At 44.2% G+C, this 15,217-nt stretch overlaps 1 protein-coding gene and 1 long non-coding RNA gene across 2 annotated transcripts; one reads left to right on the top strand and one right to left on the bottom strand.

Annotated features, from left to right (window-relative positions):
* The first annotated feature begins 5,110 nt into the window (after positions 1 to 5,110).
* Positions 5,111 to 11,891, top strand: LOC112144059 (opsin-5). Its single transcript, XM_024268374.2, has 6 exons — positions 5,111 to 5,237; positions 5,682 to 5,887; positions 8,961 to 9,060; positions 9,142 to 9,246; positions 9,333 to 9,556; positions 10,952 to 11,891. The coding sequence occupies exons 1-6, from the start codon at positions 5,111 to 5,113 to the stop codon at positions 11,420 to 11,422; spliced, it is 1,233 nt and encodes a 410-aa protein (XP_024124142.1). The 3' UTR covers positions 11,423 to 11,891.
* Positions 9,381 to 14,494, bottom strand: LOC112144060. The gene is made up of 4 exons (XR_002918838.2): positions 13,572 to 14,494; positions 12,301 to 12,820; positions 9,815 to 9,954; positions 9,381 to 9,514 (listed from the first exon to the last, which is right to left on the bottom strand). It is a non-coding gene; the product is annotated as an uncharacterized LOC112144060 (long non-coding RNA).
* Between the last annotated feature and the right edge of the window lie 723 nt (positions 14,495 to 15,217).

Genomic DNA, 15,217 nt, shown 5'->3' with positions numbered 1-15,217 from the left:
ATTTTGGGCTATATAAATAAAATTGAATTGAATTGAATTGACTACATAGCCACAGAAAACGTGAAGGTGTCTGTAGATATCTCCCATAGGAGGCCCAAACTGCGCTGGATGGTCTCTGTCTCTCCAGTAAGGTCTAAGTCTTTGGTTGTCATGGCACAGTCTTCCTGGCAAAAGACCTCTAGAACAGTTTGACTGTTGGAGATGAACTTGTGTGGGCGAATGTTTGATTTTGCCAGAGAAGCCTGTGTCCTTTTCAGCAAGTCTATTGCTTGGTATTCAGTCGGTACAGATACAAGGCCATCATCAATGTAGAAGTGTCTTTCAACAAACTGAACAATATCATTTCCGTACTTTGGTGCGCCTTCTTGAATGGCTCTTTTCAGCTCATAGGTGGCAACAGCAGGCGAGGGACTATTGCCAAACACGTGGACTTTCATCCGGTACTCAACAATCTCTTTGTTGATGTCATTTTCTTTGTACCACAGGAATCTGAGAAAGTTGCGATGACTCTCTGTAACTTCAAAACAGTAGAACATCTGCTGGATGTCTGCCAACACAGCTACTTTTTCCTTGCGAAAGCAAACCAAAACACCAATCAAAGTGCTGTTTAAATCTAGCCCAGTTAGCAAAACATCATTTAGGCATATTCCTTGGTGTTGGGAACTTGAATCAAATACTACTCTAATCTGGTTTGGTTTCTTAGAATGATATACTCCAAATGTGGGAAGAAACCAGCATTCTTCTTTCTCCATAAGTAGTGGTGCAACTTCTGGATGTCTGTTCTGAAGAAGTTTGTCCATAAATGTGAAATATTGTTCCTGCATTTTTGGGTTTCATTTTAATAATTTCTTTAGAGACAGAACTCTGTTAACAGCCTGCTCTTGGTTGTTAGGAAGCCGTGCGCGTGATTCTTTAAATGGCAGTGGTGCCACCCAAGTGTTGTCACAGTTTTTGTAAACCTCAGGATCCATTTTTTCAATAAACATTACATCTTCGATTGATGGAGGAGGTTTGTTGTCCTGTACTTAACGACGTTTTTAATATGTGGGATAAAATTCAGCTCAAAGTCAAAAACGACGCCCAGGTTTCTCACAGACTCAGAAGTTTTAAAATTCTGAAGTCTAGGTAAAATCATCTCTCTCTTGTCTTCAGGACCAATAACTAAAACTTCAGTTTTGTCCTGGTTGAGTTGCAAGAAGTTCTCTGCCATCCAAGACTTAATGTCAGAAAGACGATTTAAAAGCACATTAATAGGTTCAGGGTCATCAGGAGACACGGCAATGTAAAGCTGAGTATCATCAGCACAACTGTGAAAGTCAACACCATGTCTCCTGATGACATCCCCAAGGGGCAGCATGTAAAGATAAAAAAATAATGGACCTAAAAGGGACCCTTGGGGGACCCCACAGCTTATTTTATGGATTCTTGAGGACCATGTATCCATGTTGACAAAAATTTACAGTCTCTAAGATAGGGATAAAACCACTTAAGAACGGTACCTGAGAGGCCCACAAGACTCTGAAGTCTTTGGAGTAAAATTAGGTGACCTGCTGTATCAAATGCAGCACTAAGGTCAAGTAGCACCAACACAGTAAGCTTCTGTGAGTCAAAATTGATTCTAAGATCAGTTAAAATTTTTAAAAGGGCTGTCTCAGTACTATGGTTTGTCCTAAAACCAGATTGAAATTTTTCGAAAATATTTTTCTCATCCAAAAAGTCATGTAGTTGAGTAAAAACTATTTTTTTCAATAATTTGGCCTAAAAACGGTAGGTTGGATACCGGTCTGTAATTATCTAAAACTTTTGGATCTAAACTGCTCTTCTGAAGGGGTCTCACCACCGCTATTTTAAATGCAGAGGTGAAGACACACGACTGAAGATAGTAGTTAACAATCCTTAAAAGCTCTGACTCAAAGAATCCATAGGATGTTTTTAAAAGGGACATGGGAATTGGATCTAAAAGGCGGTTGTTGGATTAGCTTTGAAAAAGACTCGTCCAAGCATCTTTGCATCAACCAGGACAAAACTCTCCAGTGTTTCCTCAGGTAAGAACAATGCTGGTGGTCGATTGGGGAGATCACAACGTTCACATAAAAGGTTAGATCTTAAAGCACTACTCTTTTCTCCAAAGTCTTCTGCAAAGTTTTCACATGCCACCTGATAAGGTCGCATGACACACTTGTTGAAGTCCCCATTAGTTAAAGAATCAATTGTTTTAAAAAGGAATTTGGGGTTGTTTTTGTTATCTGTGATGAGACTTGAGAAATACAATATCCTTGCATGCCTAATTGAAGAATTAGATAATTTTAATTGTTCTTTAAAGAAATCATAATCTTCTTGTGATTTGGTTTTGGTGAATTTTCTCTCCGCTCTCCTGCAAATTCTTTTTAGATTTCTGATTACCTCGTTTCTCCAGGGTGTTTCAAGATTTGGTTTAACAGTTTTTGTTTTAAGAGGAGCTATAGTGTCAATAGCAGACCTCAGTCTGTTGTCAAAATCCTCTACAATAAAATCACATGATGCAGGTAAAATTGGGGCAGGAGTTTGTTTAAGAGTATCAATCAAACTTGCAGCCACTTTGGAGGTGATATACCGCTTCTGCACAGTTCTCACCGGGGCCTGTAGCTGGATAAAAGTAGCTAAGTTAAAATATACACAGTAATGGTCAGAGACTGTTGTATCCACAACAGAGGACACCTGTGGAGACAGGCCATAAGAAATCACCAGATCCAGAGTGTGTCCTCTGTCGTGAGTAGGCTGTTTGACGTGATGCTCAAAACCCAAAGTGCTCAAAACATTTAAAAACTCACAGGCATAATAATCATTTCTACTGTCAACGTGTAGGTTAAAATCGCCAGTAATTAAAATATTTCTGTGCCTTAAAAGGACTATTGACAAAAATTCTGAAAATTCTTGAATGAAATTGGTAGGAGGATTTTGTGGTCTGTAGACTGTGATTGATAAAACAGGTGGACAGCTGAACAGGAAGGCATGATGCTAAAATGAAGAGTAATCAGTCAAGGTAATAACTTCCATTTTTAAGGTTTGCAGTACAAATGATGCCGTTCCACCACCTCTCTTACCTTCCCTAACAGAAAATAAAAACTTAAAATTAGACGGAGAGCCCTTGGTAAGAACAACTGGTGCGTTGGCGCCAAGCCAGGTTTCAGTTAAAAATAGACAGTTCAAATTATTGTCTAAAATCAGTAATGATAAAAGACTTATTAGAAAGTGATCTGACATTGAAGAGAGCCATTTTCAGTGTTATGGGATAGCTCATTGTTGGATTTGAAGATGGTTGAATGGGTGAATTTTGAATACATACTGTTTTGAGGTTTTTGCCATTTCTGTGAGATGGCCTTAGAAAATGTCTTAGACGATTCAATATGACACACTGTATGTGTAACAAGGTCGAAAGAGCAGGTTCCCTTGATTTGGATCTGGAGGTGTGTGGAGACAGAGGCCCCGGAACAACAGTTTAAGAAGTGGATTTAAAAGACAGTGGTCCCCACATCACACCGCCTTGGGCCCTGTTTTCTCCCTTTTTTCTCTCTTCCTCCTCTCTGCTGGCTGCCGTCTGGTTCTTTTAATAAGGGTCTCTGATTAGGCACACCTGCCCTCAATCCTGTCCAATTAGGTGGTGTGTTCAAGAGCCCTCTGAATTAAAAACTTAAAAAAAGAAAAAACATTTTTCACCCTGTTACATATGGGGAAGGTGACAGATGATGATGAGAGTTCAGGACATGTTTGATGGGAGGATCTGGGCGGGGAGGCAGGTTTCTGAGGTGGTCTAGTTAGTAGGGGTATTACCTGGGGGGGTGTTGAGGAAAACCTTGACTTCCTGTTCTGGTTCAGTTCTGTTCATCTTCATCTGTTCATCTTCATCTCTGGCGCCTTTCCCGCCCCCGTCTCACGGACGACCCAGGCGAGTCATCTCAAATACAGCTAATGCTCCGGTACTGTTAGCTTAGCTGCTACAAATAGCATTAGCTTTAGCAACCACAAACCTGCACATTGTCAACTCTTGCTTTTTCCTCCAAACTAGAACAAAGAGAGCAACAGATGGAGGACAAGAAGGAGTTAAAATTACTGATGATCAAATCATTTCAGTGATAAGCAGCAGACAGAAGTTCTAACAGCTCTGCAGCTGAATCTGCGAGAGAGGAAACCATGAGCGTGAGTGAAGCTAGAGGCCACGCCCTCCCTTGCATCTACCAGTCAGCACTAGCAGCTACTCTGAATTGGAGTCAGAGAGAGCAGAGAGCGCTTGGGGGGGCATTGCCCCCCTTGACCATGCCTGGATCCGGCCTTACTTATTGGTACTTTTATCTGTGAAAACAATAAAACTATGTAACTGAAAACCTTTTATTTTAGAACAAACAAAAACACAAAATGTTAACTTATCCTTTGCAACATTGAAGTAAAATGATCAATCAAAACAACACACTAACCCTTCAATCTGCTGCATAACTGGCTCTCCGGTGCTTTAAAAACACGATTACGTCAGGAAAGACATCCGGCACAAAACTCTGCCAGATCACCTGTTTGAATCAGTGAAAGCTGATTGGCTGTGGCGACTCCCAATGGATGCCTGAAAGGAACAACAACAAGAGCTGACATTATGGTTGGCCGAGTCGATAAGGAGAGGATTTAGAAGTGGTACTTCCTGTCAATCAGTTGATACGTTCTATGCACACCGTGACCCCCCACCCCCGGTTGTCTAAGGATTATGGGTCTGATCTGGGATCAGGGTATCTAACCTGATGACATCACATGAGTTCCTTCCTGATCATGTGACCTTTGGCTGATCTCTGACCTGATCTGAGATCTCCTTAACTTGTTAACTGGGGGAGGGGGGGGGGTGCAGTGTTCTTGAGGGAGGGGCTTGTGTCCATGACCTGTTCCTGTTTGGCTCCATGTCACATGTTCACAGGTGTACTGAAACCTGCTCATCAGCAGCCAGTCTCAGGTGTGTTTCCATGGCAACCTGCTGCGTTCCGGCCGGCGTCCCGCGGCTGATCCAGGATCAACGTCTAAATTTACCTGGGATTACTGACGGCTGCTCTCTGGAGTCTGGAGCCTCAAAGCCTCAGAGCGGCGCAGGATCGACATGTCGCTCAGTGGCGCTGCTGCAGCCCCCCCCTGGAAGAATCACAGTTTCAACTTGGGGGGCGGTAGAGACCCCCCCCTGTCAGACCAAGGCGAGACCATCATCGGAGTGTACCTGCTGCTGCTGGGTGAGTGTGCACGTACACACATGCGGTGATGTGTGTGACTGGGGGGTCAGACCTGCTCAGATCCACATGAGGTAGACGACAGAGTCTCCTCTGATGTTGCTTTCATGTGGATCCTGTAGGAGTGAGATGTCTGTCATGACAGACTGATCTTTGTTTTGTAAGTTCCTCAAAAATAAAGATTTTTTTAGTGGGAGTGAAAAACTACTGAGTGAAGAACATCAGGTCTCATGTCTGACTTTCATGACTAGTCATTGGGGGGCAGGTCGACACCCGGGTCACCTGCTGCAGTCGAGTCAACAGGTTACAGGTCCAGACATGGCCAGAACCCCCTCACATGTCCTGGTACAGGTCCCGGTCTGGCCACCGGTCGCTCACCTGGACGAACAGGCCTGTCCGGGTCAGAACTGCAGATCCAGTCTGAAGCGGTTCTGCTCGTCTCCTCAGGCTGGATGTCATGGTTCGGAAACAGCATCGTGCTCTTCGTCCTGTACAGACAGCGAGCGTCTCTGCAGCCCACCGACTACCTGACCTTTAACCTGGCCGTCTCTGACGCCAGCATCTCCGTGTTCGGATACTCCAGAGGTATCATCCAGATCTTCAACGTCTTCCAGGACAGCAGCTACATCATCTCCTCCATTTGGACCTGCCAGGTACGCAGACCATGTGACTCACAGGATGCTGCGAACACGCGACACGAGATGGCAGTAAACGGCCAATCAGACGTCTCCACCAGGCGGCAAAAAGTCTGTACGTAACAAAAAGAGATAATCTGGAAACGCAAAGCGATTTTTAGAGAAAAATCTGGAAAAACGAGAGTTCATGTATGTAAGGAGGAACACAACACACGACCTGGAGACAGACACATCTGAGCTCTGATTGGTTCTTTTCTATCAACACTTCATAAGTTAGACGGGGGAGTCACCACAGACGGCTTTAGATAAATAATCTAAATATAATGTTTTACAGAATCAAAGAGATAAACTCGCTGGAGAGGACGTCAGCGACTCACAGCGGACCAGAACCAGAATTCCTCTTTTTATAGAGTTCAGTCGGTGGAGGAGCTGAAGCAGCTCGTCCTCATCCGACTGTCAGACCCTGACGTTTGGTGAAGGACTCTCCGTTTCAGATCTCCCCAACTTTTTGACTTCCTGGCTGTTCATAAAATCAAGGGTCCACAACCCTCAGGACACAGTACCGGACGTGGACTGGTCCTCGGGATGCGTCCGGTACCGGTACACAAACCTGGAACAGGAACCCCAACCCGGCACCAGATGCAAAACTGGGCACGGACCAGCATTGGGTTACGGTGCCAGTACTGGGTCAGGGTATCGGTACTGGGTCAGGGTACCAGTGCGCTCCACTTCCTGGTACTGGACCGGTTCCATTTTGCAGTTGGTTGGTTGGGGATCTGTGATTTAATATCACGTCCAAAAACGACAAGTTGGTGAAACCCAAAACGATAAACTTAGACGAGGAGGGGTTCCTAGCCAAACGTCAACATGTGACGGCTGTGTTGGCTGAAGATGTTGACGGGGGGGGTGACGGATATTCCTGCCCCTCTGAGCCCCAAAGCTCTGTACCGACCCACCCTGATGGCGGCTCTGCTGCTGAGCTCTGGATCACCTGTACCACCATGTGGGGTTCGGTGTCTCGTTCAGGGGCACTTCGACTCATGGAGGGGGGCAGAGCGGGAACCGAGCTAGCGATGTTCCAATTAGTTTAGTTTAGTTTATTTTTTTAGAAAGGGGACAATGCAACTTAAAACAAAACACATGATTAAAAATTAAACATGGTTTTAAAAAAGCCAGAGTTAGCCAAGAAGGCTATTTTCCATCTGTAGTCCCCTGGCGAGAATGTTAAAAGAACGTTAAAAGACAGTAACAGAAGACAAGTAAACAATAAAAGAGAAAAAACGTACATCTCAGGCTACGAACATCTAGAGAGCACAACAGCTGTAAAACACAGGAAAAGACCTTACACTACATATAGATACACACAGCTGAAAAGGGACAAGACAGCACAGTAAGACATACCACAATCACAATAGGGACATTTTTTAGTGTCGGCACCTGTAGGTGTCAGTGAGGTATTTTTTCAGTTTTTTTGTGAAATCCTTGCATGTGGTGGATTGTCTGATCTCCTCAGGTACTGAGTTCCACTCTGCAGCATTCCTCACTGACCAGGCCGACTGGCTGAAAGCGCTTCTGCGCAGCGGGATAAGACAGTCCCCTCTGACAGAGCCCCGAGTAACTCGCTCTGAGTCTTTTCTTCGGTTGACAAATACTGAAAGGGGATCTGGAGCTAAGTTATGTACCACCTTAAACATCAGCCGAATGTCCATAAATTTGTGAAGATTGTCCCAGTTTAAAAGACTATGTTTTTTAAAAACAGCACAGTGATGATAGTGCCTCGGTTTTTTGTCCAGAACCTTAACAGCCTGCTTATACAACACCTCTAGCGGTTTCTTTACACTTTGCCCAGCCTGGGACCAGGAGGTTATACAGTAATTAAAATGATTAAAAATCATTGAGTGTAAAAACATTTTTGCAGCTTCAAGGGACATTTCATTTCGTATCGACCGGTAATTTAAAAGATTGAACTTGATCTTTTTACACAATTTTTCAATGTGGGTTTTAAAGGATAATTGTGAATCAATCGTTAAACCGAGATACTTGAAATGGCTGACAATCTCTATCTTTTCTCCGTTAAGTTCTATATCGGGGTCAGGTGATGCTCTGTTTGTCTTACTGAAGTACATGCCCACAGTTTTAGAAATATTCAGCTCAAGACAGGACTCCTGCAACCAGCTTCCAACACATGACATCGCTTTGGCGAGTTTTGCAGCAACAGCGGTTTTGGAGCGACCGTGAACAAAGAAAACTGTGTCATCCGCATACATTATGCATTCAGCTTCGGGACACACAGAGGGCAAATCATTAATGTAGAGACTAAAGAAAAGGGGGCCTAATATGGATCCTTGAGGAACCCCAGAAATAAGCTTAAGGGAACCAGAACTGCAGTTGTTAATTGACACTGTTTGGCTACGATCATGCAGATAGGATTCAATCCAGCTCACTGTATTGTTGGAAAAATTAAACTTTGAAAGTTTGGTAAGAAGAACAGAGTGGTTTACTGTATCAAAAGCTTTCCTGAGGTCCAAAAAAACTGCACCTACGAATCCACCCTTATCAAGGAACAGTTTTACTTTTTCAACAAAAAGGCATGTAGCCATCTCAGTGGAATGTTTGGGTCTGAAACCAAATTGCCTGCTATGAAGAGAGGGGGAGCTGCTATTCAGAAAGTGAACCATCTGCTCTGCCACCCATTTTTCTGCAACTTTGGACACAACTGGAAGAATACTAATTGGTCGGTAGTTATTTAGAAGAGACGGATCACCAGATTTAAAAACAGGAGTAACAAATCAGGGGTCGGTCGCTCTACCGCTGCACCACGGCCGCCCCAAAAGTTAGTGTGAACGTTAAACATCCACCACGGTTTGTTCTCCTGGTGTCGGAGGATTTGCCGCTCCGTCGCCGGTCCAGTTCTCCCAAATTTGGTAAACGTTCCTGGGTTGTCATGGCAACACACGCTAACTTCCTGCTTGTACCACATGAGTGAAGCTATCCAGTCTCTTGGGGCCGTCTCAGTCCCCCGGACAGGTGTCCATTGGGGGGTCAGGTTTTGGTGGCGGGGGTCCAGCTGTGGTCTGATGTCCCTCTGCAGGTGGACGGTTTCCTCACGCTGCTGTTTGGGCTGAGCAGCATCTACACGCTGACGGTCATCAGCATCACCCGCTACGTCAAAGGATGTCAGCCCAGTAGAGGTAAGACCGGAAGCCCCGCCCCTCGTCCAGCATCCATCCGCTGACCAGCTGCCTCGAGCGTCTGTCCCGTCTGTGTTTTAGCTCATCGCATCACCAGGAGCAGCGTGTTTGTGTGTCTGCTGTTCATCTGGACCACCGCTGGGTTCTGGTCCGGAGCTCCACTGCTGGGATGGGGGAGCTACACAGGTAAGAAACACATACAACCCCCCCCCACACCCACATTCATGCCTGGCCCCGCCCCTTTCCTTACACAGTTGGTTCCCTCACTGCAGATCGAGGATACGGCACCTGTGAGATCGACTGGGCCAAAGCCAACTACTCCAGCATCTACAAGTCCTACATCGTCTCCATCTTCATCTTCTGCTTCTTCATCCCCGTCCTCCTCATGCTCTTCTGCTACGTGTCCATCATCAACACCGTGAAGAGAGGGAACGCCCTCTCAGCCGAGGGAGACCTGACGGACCGGCAGAGGAAGATCGAGAGAGATGTTACCATCGTGAGTCTTCCTGGTTTCACTCATCATTTTCTCTTTTCACAAGTCTTGTCTGGTGGTGGTGGTGGTGGGGGGGGGGGTCGCCCAAATATTCACAACATCAAGATCAAAATTTGCCCCATGACAACATGTTTACTGGAGCTGGACTCCAGCAGTGCGGTGAGGCTGGTCGTGGTTCTCATGTGACACTACGACACTGGAGAATCCTCAACGTCTGAGGAACACGACAAACAAGAAACTGGAAGAGAAATGATGACCAACCTCAGAAAAGCAGTCGGGGCGCTGCACCACGGCCGCCATGGTGCTGCGGGAGGGCTGTCAACCTCTGATCAGAAGATTGCAGGTTCCAGATTCCATGTGTTGAAGTGTTCTTGCGAAAATAACTGAACCCCCCGTGTCCTCTGGTGGATGGTTGGCGCCAGTGTTCAGGAGTGGAGGTGTTGTGGAAAAATGTGGAATCCGATGGAAGAGCAGACACATCTTAAGATTAACACAAGTGTTTAATAACAACATCAGAAAAAATACACGCGGTGCACAAGAGCGTGCACGGAAAGCTCTGTCATAGAGGGTTCCGCCGAACTGACGGGACGCAAGCGTTTTATAGGGCTGGTCAAACCACCTTCAAAGCAAAGGTCAGGACATGTCACATGACCTGACCTTCTTGGTTGATCATTATCTCAGAGGCCTCCGCTTTCTGCATTTGTCTCGGGGTCAACATGTTATTTATGCCTTTACACCCCTCAGTAAAGGAGGATGTCATGTAAAGAACCATTTGGGAATGTTTACATTCAATCAGCATCCTGCCCTCCTGCTGGAGACGGTATATTGTAAACCCTTTCATCTTAGCTTGGAAAAGAAGCAGGAGAAGGCACTTGCATTTGTTCCTAAAAGGTGAACTGGTCATCTGTAGGCTACAGCTTGGGTTAACATTTTAAAATATATTTACACAATGATAAGAATATAACAATTTCTTTCACAATTCAAATCTGTCTTACATCAAACACTGCCTAAGTTGGAATTCTAACAAGCTGCAGACTGTTTTAAATATCTGAGAATACATTCAGAGACACGTGTTAATGAGCACACTAGGTTCATTTAAAGATTACGTATAAAAATAAAATGGAATTAGAATTTAATCAAAAATATTCTCTTACAGAGGCGCCGTCAGTGTGAATGTGTGCGACTCTAAAACGGTTTGGCTCTTTAGGAAGGTAAAAAATTACTATACAACTATACATCATTTACCATGTACCTAGTTCATGGAAAACCAAAGGAGACGGACTGGTGTGGGATCTTGCCACTTCCTGAACAAAGTGGACCATGAGTTCCTGCTGGGGGAGAACTTCTATCTGTCCATTCTTTAACTACCAGGTCTGATCTGGTCTTCGTCTTCCTCAGGTCTCCATCGTCATCTGCACGGCCTTCATCCTCGCCTGGTCTCCATATGCTGTCGTGTCCATGTGGTCCGCCTTGGGCTTCCATGTACCCAACCTGACCAGCATCTTCACGCGGCTGTTTGCCAAGTCCGCCAGCTTCTACAACCCTCTGATATATTTTGGACTCAGCTCTAAGTTCCGTAAAGACGTGGTCATCCTGCTACCGTGCACACATAATGGCAAGGACACCGTCAGACTCAAGCGTTTTAAGCCAAAGGCTGACCCACATGGACGCCTCGCTTCAGGAGGCGGAGTCAAACTCAAGGTTTCTCTCAACCAACCTGACAAGAAATACTCTCCGATGGAGGCCACAACCCCAGACTCCAGCGGATTCCCCTTCGGTCCATCGCCACTGGCCAACAAGGAGGTGTATTACATCAACATGCCCCGCCCCTCTGAGGCCAGCTCAGAGTTTGAGTGTGTGCGACTTTGAGAAGGTTTTAAGGAGGAGGAAGACCACAAGCACAAGTCCCAGCCTGAGACTGGGAGGCTGACCCCAAGATCAAACCAAGGACGACCCAGACTTTGAACACACCAAAGGAACAGGCAGGAGTCTGAGATTCTGGTTCAGCGTCGGTTCTGACCGGAGCTGCTGTGAACCCTCTGGTAGAACTCTCATGGAGTCTTCACTCTCCTCACATGAACCAAGAACTGGAGCTTTAGACTCCAAGTCCCAGAAGTCCAAGAAACACAGTCTGAAGGGTGTTGGTCTGAGGTCCAGAAACGGAACCAGAAGACCAGAAACCAACCGAGGAATTCTTTGATGGGAAAGATGGGCTGACCTTTAGTTTGTTTGTACCAGACACACACATGACACACAATTACAAACACACAATTACAGACAAACACATTGACAAAAACACACAACTAAAAACAGACACATTAACAAAATTAAAGACACATTAACACATTTACAAACACACACATTAACAGACACACACATTAACAGACACACACATTAACACACAAACAGACACACACATTAACAGACACACACATTAACAGACACACACATTTACAGACACACACATTTACAAACACACACATTAACAGACACACACATTAACACATTAACACATTAACACACATTAACAGACACACACATTTACAAACACAAATATTAACAGACACACACATTAACACATTAACACATTAAAACACAAACTTTTACAGAAACACACATTTGTAAAGAACAAACAATAAAAATCTCTGGCAGAAAGTTGTGACTAAAATATTTGCTGTGATAAAGTTGTGTGACGCTGAACCTTATTTTACATCTTTTGTCGTGCTTCATAGTTGTGTTGCAGTTACCTGAAAGCCGGTCCAGTAGATTGTTCTGGAGGTTCTGGATGATCTCTGAGCTCCTCCTGACCCAAACCTCGTCCACAGACGTTTCTGTTTGCTGGATTCACTTATAGGGGTTTCTTGGTCAGTTTGAGACCTTCAGGGTGATCTGTCACAGTCTGATTCTGGACTACAGCGACAGCTCGCTTCTCCACCGTTTTCCTTTGACAGCTTGATCTGTCGACACCACTGACAGCTGTTGGTTTCCAGAGAAGGAAAAGATGGAAACGATTGTTGAAGTGTCAGCATGACATCATTCAGGAGCTTCTCAACACGGCTCAGATGGAAGAACGTTCCAGAACACCAATGAGGTCCGAGGATCATCCAGATTGAAGTTTCAGGTCCACCAGACTTCAGGAGAATTCTGATGACCTGCAGCCATCATCATCTGCAGGAAAACCACGATGGTGAAGAGTCCACACGCCATCGACGAGGGATTCCAACAGCTGGTTACTGAGTCCATCAGAGGACTGAATGTCTGCTGAGTCTGTGAGCAGAGAAGATGTCTGGAGCTTCAGGGGATTCATCAGTGAAACTCAATGTTTCACTGGGATCAGATCCAGGTTTCTGTGGGAACAGGATCAGGTCTGATCCAGCTTTCCATGGGAACAGGATCAGGTCTGATCCAGGTTTCTATGGGAACAGGATCAGATCTGATCCAGGTTTCTCTGGGAACAGGATCAGGTCTGATCCAGGTTTCTCTGGGAACAGGATCAGGTCTGATCCAGGTTTCTATGGGAACAGGATCAGGTCTGATCCAGGTTTCTCTGGGAACAGGATCAGGTCTGATCCAGGTTTCCATGGGAACAGGATCAGGTCTGATCCAGGTTTCTATGGGAACAGGATCAGGTCTGATCCAGCTTTCCATGGGAACAGGATCAGATCTGATCCAGCTTTCCATGGGAACAGGATCAGGTCTGATCCAGCTTTCCATGGGAACAGGATCAGGTCTGATCCAGCTTTCTATGGGAACAGGATCAGATCTTTAGCTCACACCAAGATAAAATGATAAAAGGACATTTCAAACGGAAATAACACCAGAACGTCAGATTTAAAATGGAGATCAAGTTAATCTTTGGGGATCTGATCGTTTTGGGATCATTTCTGATATTTTCAGTTTTTTAAGGTTAAACATGTTTGTAAATCTGAAGCTTTTTCCAACTGTTTGATACTTTTAGAAGATATTTGTGTTTTGGAATGATTGTATTGAATTTTGAAACATTTCAATAATAAATAACCTGCACGAGGATCTCCTGATGACGTCATCCAAAAACAGCGGGGGGTGGGGGGGTCTCTTCCTTTCAGCCAATCCGCTCGTCGCTGTTGTGGGCGGGGCGAACTGCACGGCTGACCCGCCTCCGGCTTCCTGTGGACTCAGACCTCTCCGGGTCACGTGATCGTCAGGGGTTCTGGAGGGAAACGGACCCGGAACCAGCACTGACCCGCTAGCGGTTCGCCTAGAGACCTCCGAGGAGACAAAGGTTTGGACTTCCGTTTCCGGGTTCAGAACCCGCCTTGCCTGCATGTAATCGATTACTTTTATGTCACCGCGCGCGCCTGGAGCCGGTTCTGGTTCTGGACCTGCAGCTCTGCTGTGGGGTCAGATGTTCGGGGTCCAGAACATCCGAACCCCCCAGTGGAGAGAAGAACTGGATCTTTAGAGCCGAGTCCCGCGTAGAAACCACCTGATGTTCTGATCCGGATTCTGCTGGATGTTCAGAACCACCGAGTCTCTAGAACCGCTCAGAGACAAATGTTCCGACAGGTCAGGAGTGCGTTCAGGTTTCGGTTTCTGGGTTGCCAGGTTTGATCCAGGATTTGGTGCAATCCTCAAGACATGTCAGAAACAGAAAAGAATAAGTGATGTAAAGAAGAAGCGCGCGGTCTGCCGAGTCACGAGACCCGAAGGTTCTAGTCTCTTGGTTGTTGTTCATTTCCTGCAACATAGTTTTGATTTTTCTATAGAGGCTACAAATAATTTAACAACTGTTTCTTTAAAATGATTTAAAAGGGTTTTTTTTCTGACCATCTTTTCTTATGAATATAATATTATGCCAAAAGTATGATAAGGTTGAAAATATAAACTATCCAACATAAATAAAATCATCAACATTAATAAAATCATCAACATAAATAAAATAATCAAACATAAATAAAATAATCAAACATAAATAAAATCATCAAATAAAATCATCAACATAAATAAAATAATCAAACATAAATAAAATAATCAAACATTAACAAAATCATCAAATAAAATCATCAACATTAATAAAATCATCAACATAAATAAAATCATCAAATAAATAAAATCATCAAATAAAATCATCAACATAAATAAAATAATCAAACATTAATAAAATCATCAAATAAAATCATCAACATTAATAAAATCATCAAATAAATAAAATCATCAAACATAAATAAAATAATCAAACATAAATAAAATCATCAACATTAATAAAATAATCAAACATAAATAAAATAATCAAACGTAAATAAAATAATCAAACATTAATAAAATCATCAACATAAATAAAATCATCAAATAAAATCATGTGTTTAGATGAACAAACATTGTTTCCGATACTTTTGAGGTCAAATTGTTTGTCCTTCCAGAACAGAAACAACAGAACAATCCAGAAAAACATCTTCAGTTCTCCAGAAACAACAAACCACAAATATAATTTTCTACTGAGTCATGTCTACAATCTCCAATAAAAAATCTTTGATTTGGTTAGAAATAATATATTTATATGGTAATAGGAAGATTGAGTTCATGAACCGCTCGTCCAAGGCTTCATTCATATTCCACCGCGATCACGTCGCTCGGTTCGAAGATCGGATTATGAAACATTCACCGCAGACAGAGAGGCTGTGTGTC

Source organism: Oryzias melastigma, linkage group LG18 (genome assembly GCF_002922805.2).
Source record: "Oryzias melastigma strain HK-1 linkage group LG18, ASM292280v2, whole genome shotgun sequence".
In the NCBI taxonomy this organism is placed as follows: domain Eukaryota; kingdom Metazoa; phylum Chordata; class Actinopteri; order Beloniformes; family Adrianichthyidae; genus Oryzias; species Oryzias melastigma.
Note: the sequence above shows the minus strand (reverse complement) of the source record. Positions and strands in the feature narration are given on the sequence as shown.